The sequence below is a fragment of the Odontomachus brunneus genome, unplaced genomic scaffold (assembly GCF_010583005.1).
Source record: "Odontomachus brunneus isolate Ranch 3 - 2012 unplaced genomic scaffold, Obru_v1 Obru_scaffold_051, whole genome shotgun sequence".
Classification (NCBI taxonomy): domain Eukaryota; kingdom Metazoa; phylum Arthropoda; class Insecta; order Hymenoptera; family Formicidae; genus Odontomachus; species Odontomachus brunneus.
Window position 1 is genome coordinate 1,131,863 of NW_022639501.1, and position 6,944 is coordinate 1,138,806.

Here is a 6,944-nt window from a genome sequence, read left to right on the forward strand (position 1 = left end):
CAAGCTATAAATGTAGATCTAACCTATAAATACAGCATATTTCTCGCTATACACGTGTTTTCATAAAGTTAATTATTTTTTTTCACATATTTCATCTAAACTATCTATTTTTGTATACTAATACACAAAATAAATAATGCAAAGTAAAGAAAAAAATTTTTTATCCTTGAATCCTGACCTTATTATTTCAAAATTTGCAACAATTCATGCACTAAACTTAAGCACTTAATCGTTATTGGTAAATTCGTTATATTTTTTTCATGAAAGTTTGATCACTAAACTTTAATTTCCTGTTGGATATTTGCTCTATAATTTTTTCAAAAGTTATAATTTCTTTATCATAACAGTACATTTTTTGTTTTTCACTTTATATATTCGCAAAAATAATATATTTAAACAAACTATTGTACAATGTTTCTATTCAGATCTCAATTTGGAATGTTTGAAGATATTACCTGAATTTTTTCAGATTTTTTTAAAGACTTACCTGGTCAAAAACGTGCGGAGTCAATTTACAGTGTGAGGTTGCAAAAAAACCTTTAAGCGTAAAAGTTAAATATGCACGCACATACTGATTTGATATGCAACATAAATACGTCGCGCTATATGGCATCGACTAATCGCAATCTACATCTCGAAATTGACCTATTCATCGTTCTTCTTACCAGAAAGCGCCCTCGTATACGTCGCAGTGCCACGTAGCGAAGAATTCACACTTCTTACGTCAAAACGGACGATACGTTATCGAGTATCTTGACAGGAATTTCCGGCAAATGATACGGAGCTTCGCCCGAGTGTTAACCGTTCGGAGAAAAAGCGCGCGAAACGTCTCGTTTCTCTCTCTGCTTCCTTCTTTCTTTCTCTCTCTGTCTCCCTCGCCGTCTGCGTCAACCGTGATCTCATGTGTGCGTAAGGGTTCGATTATTAAATCTCACGCCAGTTGTACGGATGCCGTAATAACATCGGCGCCAGCGCGACGAAGGTGTACGAGACGATGCGCGCGACGCGAGAGACGCACGGTACGCTCACGAGAGCGGTGGCGTGAGCGATACACGCATGCGCGCTGAGCGCTTCGAAACTCGGCGGGCATTCTCTCTGACGTTGGCCGCGCGACGCGTCGAGTCAGTTGTGCACGGTCGGTCGCGCGTTACGCATTGCACGGAGGAGACGCCGCGTATAAACGGTCGCGCGCAACGTAACAGTCTCCGAGCGAAGCAAGTTCAGCGTGTTTGCACGCACGCACGCACGCACGAGACACCGCATTCGCTACTTTCTACAGTCGCTCTCGCGTTTCCACGCGCGCCGAAGGACGCTCCTCGTACTCGGCACGTAACGTCGACCAGTTTTGGTTCGCGACCTTCCCTTGGTGACGAATACCTGCGCGGTGCCGAATAATCTAGACACGCCGGAGAGGATCCAGCCAACCGGAGCGAGCTAGAACATGAAAACACTTATGGAGAATCAGCTGTCCTGGCTCGCGCTGTTGATGACCGCCTTGTATAGCCGTAAGTCGATCTTGTTTTCAATCTTACGGTGAGATCGAGTGCCGGTGCTTTTTCCTCTTTTTCGCATCCGCTTGAGCGGTGGCGCGTAGTATCGTGCGCAATGGTATCTGAATAAGTCAAACGGCCAATCGTGGTTGAACATTCGAATTTGAATTTGCTTGCGTTCCCATTGGCCGTGCGGAGCTCCTCCGCTTTGACTCGTCAATCGAGAAGAACTTTGCCGCTTATGAATTTCGCTCCTCGAGTCGTTCCAGCCGCGTCGCTGGAGCTTTCGCTGTTACTGTCGCGCTTGTTTCCGCGGATTTCCCGAAGTATATGTCGGCAACGAGCGGCTCGAGTCTCTCTCTACTTCTACTCCTCTCACTCTCGTAACTTTAGAACGCGACGTACCTCAGAAACGCTGGAATGCGAGTGTATTCGTCTCTTTGACGTAACGTTGTTAGAGTGACCGGCTTGTCTTAATGGCGGGTCTTTCGAGAATCTTCTCGTTCTGCCGTTTTGCGTCTTAACAAGTTGTTATCGAGTTTCTCGTTGAGTTTCGTCTTACTGGCCGCTAACTGCAGATTACTTCTCCATCCGGTCAGAAGTTCCTTGATGTAAACATTTGTGTATCGTTCCGTGTATTGCCGTGAGATTCATTACGTTAATGGCCCGCTTAAAGTGACGAGAGAGCGCACGTACATACGTCTCCGCGTGAAGAACAGACAAGTTTCCGCACGAGACAAGTCGCGCACGCGATTGCTACGTTAATCCGACGGTCATCGAGTAAGATGATTCTCTCGCGCGCCAGATCGCGTGGCGATGTCACTCGTGGCCAAATCGCGCGTATGCAACTTCTACCCGAGTGGCTAGTTTTCTCTCACCGGGGTGACGTATCGCCGCGCGCGCTGTCGATAATGCGTGCCCGTTACTGTCGTGGGCGATGAACTCCAAACACACGACTGGTCTTGAATTGAAACACCTCGCGGCGACGAGTAATTGTCGCGTTACGATAAAACGCGCTCACACGTCTATCGAGTGCGTGTTACACTGGCGGGTAAATTCGGCGTGCAAACGTAACGCGTGTAAAGGAGCGTCTACATTGGAAGTAAGCAGTAAGAAGTAGGAAGTAAGAGTAAGAAATTGACCAACCATAATCGAACATGAGAAGAATAATCAACTATGATTGGTCAATTTCTTACTCCTTGTCCACAACCTTGCTTTAATTCTTAAGCCGTAAGAAATTGACCAACCACAGTTGATTATTTTTAAAATAATCGACTGTGGTAGGTCACTTTATTATGGACAAAGGGTTAAGGGACGTCTACATTGGAAGTAAGCAGTAAGAAGTAGGAAGTAAGAGTAAGAAATTGACCAACCATAATCGAACATGAGAAGAATAATCAACTATGATTGGTCAATTTCTTACTCCTTGTCCACAACCTTGCTTTAATTCTTAAGCCGTAAGAAATTGACCAACCACAGTTGATTATTTTTAAAATAATCGACTGTGGTAGGTCACTTTATTATGGACAAAGGGTTAAGGGACGTCTACATTGGAAGTAAGCAGTAAGAAGTAGGAAGTAAGAGTAAGAAATTGACCAACCATAATCGAACATGAGAAGAATAATCAACTATGATTGGTCAATTTCTTACTCCTTGTCCACAACCTTGCTTTAATTCTTAAGCCGTAAGAAATTGACCAACCACAGTTGATTATTTTTAAAATAATCGACTGTGGTAGGTCACTTTATTATGGACAAAGGGTTAAGGGACGTCTACATTGGAAGTAAGCAGTAAGAAGTAGGAAGTAAGAATAAGAAATTGACCAATCATAGTTGATTATTCTTCTCACATTCGACTGTGGTTGGTCAATTTCTTACTCTTGCTTCCTACTTCTTGCTATTTACTTCCAATGTAGACGCCCCTTAAGACTTGGTCTACAATATGCGGAGTGAGCTTGGAGTAAGAAGTAAGAATTGGCCAATAATCATAGCCAATTATTCTTACAACAATAAGCCTAACAGCGGTTGACACACCGCGTTGATTGCGTCACTGAACTTGGGAGAAGCGACGCCGAAATGAATAAAAGGCGGAACGAAATAGGCGGTCGTCCGCCTTCCGAGAAATGTCGCATCTATCGGACAAGTTTGTGCGTAGCGTAACAACCAGTCGCGTTGATACAGTTACCGACTAAATCGCGATCATTGAATCAATTGATAACTCATCATGGCACAATTGTTGTATATATATAATTCGTTCAGTCAACTAGACATCTGCTCGAACGAATCTTGCTCGTTCAAGCCAAGTTTTATTGAGTCGACGGCTTTTTTCTCTCTCAAGGAGTGTGTTTGTTGTTTTTGTTGTTATTTCTTCTTTTTCTTTCTCGCAGTATTTTCGCGCGCGTCACTCGCCAAATGTGTGTGTGAAAAATGTGGAAAATAGTGCGGTCTTACGCGAAACGTGGGTCAAGGCCACTGCGTCAAGTACATAACGGAGAGGAGAAAGAAGAAGAAGAGAAGGAGGAGGAGAATATCTCGTGCGGATTAAAGCGGGACGCGCATGACGACATGACACGACGTCGACGTCGCGACGCCTCTTGAAAAAAATGCGGAAAAAGGCGGGAGACAGCAGACTCGTGCAAAAATTCCACTCCGGGGCTTCCGCGGCTTTAACATTCCGTCGCCGTCAACATCAATCGGGATTAGCTTCAGCGCGCGCCAAAATAGCCGTGCGGTGCCAAGTTTCGGCGAAATTGCGAAAAGTTTGGTAACGCGACCCGCCGCGCCGTGTGTTGCACTTGAAATCGACGTGTGTCCCGCGCATTTGCATGTCGCTTCCGTCAAAACGGACACTTCGGGCATCCTCTGCGACAGGTCGAATTGTGCTCTCTCTCTCGCACAGTTATTAATCCCAGCGCGCGAGATTCCGCTCGCACGATCTTGCTTTAGAAAGAGAGGGAATTGACTTTTATCTTAGTGCGCGAGAGGACGAGAGCGGGGATCTGTTAAAATGCGGTTAAAGGTGACCGATGTGCTCGGGCACAGAAACCGGTCGTAGAAAAAGCCGGGGGAATTTCCCCGATGGAAAGTGTTTCAGCCTCATTTTCGGGCTGCGCGAAGGGTAATTAGCCGTGCTGTAAGATTGCGACGCTTAATTAGAACGGAGATTGATACTTTGCGCGCGCGCCCCGCGAGCGTTTGGCAAAAATTCTCAAAGTGTCCTCGGCTCTTTCGCCAAGTATCGCCCCGAGTTTTATCTAATTAGGTCGCGAACAAGTTCGCCACTCTCTCGTCCGCCATATCCTCGACGACGCAACGTTCCGAGATTATCGAGGGTTTAGAGATATCCGCGTTAGGGCGAGGAACTTGGCGATCGAGACACCAAGTTTCGTCGCATTCCTCTCTCGTCGGATACTTCGAGAGCGAATCGCGATTTAATTTTCAAATCTCCACTGACCCGATTTGTCGATCGTGCACGATTGTAGAGTTTACTCGGTGCTCGAAAAAAAAAGAAATAAATAATAACAAAATACTACAAGTGAGATCTAAACATGTATGAACGATACAGAACGATTAGGAAATATGCAAATATTAATTTGTACCACACAGCGTTACACGCAAAAAATTTGTCGACAACAAGAAAAGATATTTCACCGAAATTACGTAAAATGGAACTTTAGAGCTAAACTGTAAAATAAACAGGAATAAGCGGAGAAGGAAGTAGTTTATTGGCGCTCTGGGACAAGCGCATAAGCAGTATACAATTATACAATAACTATACAATTATACAATAATTATATAATAATAATAAAAAATTAGAAAAGAAAAACAGAGAGAGAGAGAGAGAGAGAGCGCAGACGACTCGATAGAAATAAGAAGATTTATACATTTCGCTAAAATTTAAGAGGAATCGCGCACGTGTCGGAATCCGAAATGAGATGGATTAATGTTACAGCGTATCGCGCGCGCACACACACATACACATCGATTAGTGGACTTACATAAACGCATCGCTCAATTAAGTGACCGCCTCGGGCGTTTTCTGAAATAGACGGCCGACACGTGTGTCCGGGAACGGGAAGCGCATATTCCCGACGACCGTCCGAATGCATCATCGGGCGCGATTTTCAGACTCCAAATTTAATGCAACCTGCAGTCGAGATGAGAGAAGAGTTGCGACGAGAGAGCAAACGCGCGTTTGGCGCCTGCCTCCGCTCGAGCGCGCACAACGCTGCGCAGATTATCCGCGCGAGACATGACGTTTTCTGTAAATTGGTGTTTACAATATCTAGTGCGTCTCTCGACGATTGGACGATGACGAGAATGGCCGGCCTTGAATTCATTCAGAGCACACTCGCTCCTGTATCTCGCGCGTGGCTGCGAATAAACAAGACGATTCGTGAATTGTGTTCGCGCTTCTTCCGGTTATCTAATCGCGCGATAATAGCCCGCAGACGTAAATACATATTATAATCACGCTTGACCAGCAAATATGTCTCGTCGGCCGAGCTGTCTCGCGCGCCGCGAAGATAACGGATTTAAATAACGCGTTAATGACAATAATTGTGCGCTAATTCGATCGATATCGCGTCGATTGGTCATCGTTGGAGGACTTGGCGTCGACCACATACATACACACACACATGCGCGGTCAATACGCGACCGTGTCACGGAAACCATTGCAGAACTACATAATTGACTTGTTTGTTGAACTGTTATCGCGCCACATGAACAACGTCTCCTTCGTACTATCCGCCTCAAACGTTGATTTTCGTCACGTGACTGCGACTAACGAAAAATCCCGGCTCGCGGCGGGACTGTGATCCTTTGAATTTCCCAAAATAAACTTCCCAAATGAAATTAACGCGTCGATATTCGCGTTATTGCTTGCACTGGCTTTCTCGTCAATTAAACGCGCGGTTTTTCACGCGACAGGACGAAAGAGAGAAAGAAAGAAAGAGCGACTTTGTCGTGTGGCGAATTCCCCGAGTCGGAAAAGCAACCCTAGGTCGGTCCTTATGCGACGAGATGATCTCAGGCGAATATCTCGCTACCGAAATAGCACGTCAGCGCTCGCAACCACGTGGGCGACTCGCTCCGTTACATCGTACGAGATGACGTAGCGCGCGCCGATTGGCCGAGCGGATGGGCGTGCGTCTCGCCTCACCTTACCGTCACACGCTATTCAGCGCGCCGTGCCTCACCTCACCGCGTCTCTTACCGTATCACACCATACGCATCATACACCGCACCGCGCCGCGTCTCGTCGTCGAAAGCATCCTCGAGCTGTTTTTCCTTGACGACTGTGCGAGAGCGACGAACGCGCGGCGACGGTGAGCAAGAGATAGACAGACAGAGAGAGAGACAGAGAGATAGAGGGAGATAGAGAATGAGAAAAAGCGAGAGAGAGAGAGAGAGAGAGAGAGAGAGAGAGAGAGAGAGAGAGAGAGAGAGAGAG

The 6,944-nt window shown here is 46.1% G+C and overlaps 1 protein-coding gene across 1 annotated transcript in view; it reads left to right on the forward strand.

The window, feature by feature from the left end:
- The first annotated feature begins 1,103 nt into the window (after positions 1–1,103).
- Positions 1,104–6,944, forward strand: part of LOC116845335 — a 36,473-nt gene continuing 30,632 nt past the window's right edge. Inside the window, exon 1 of the mRNA XM_032817885.1 lies at positions 1,104–1,505. Coding sequence (XP_032673776.1) covers positions 1,442–1,505 — 64 coding nt within the window. The 5' untranslated portion in view covers positions 1,104–1,441. The remainder of the gene's footprint in view (positions 1,506–6,944) is intronic.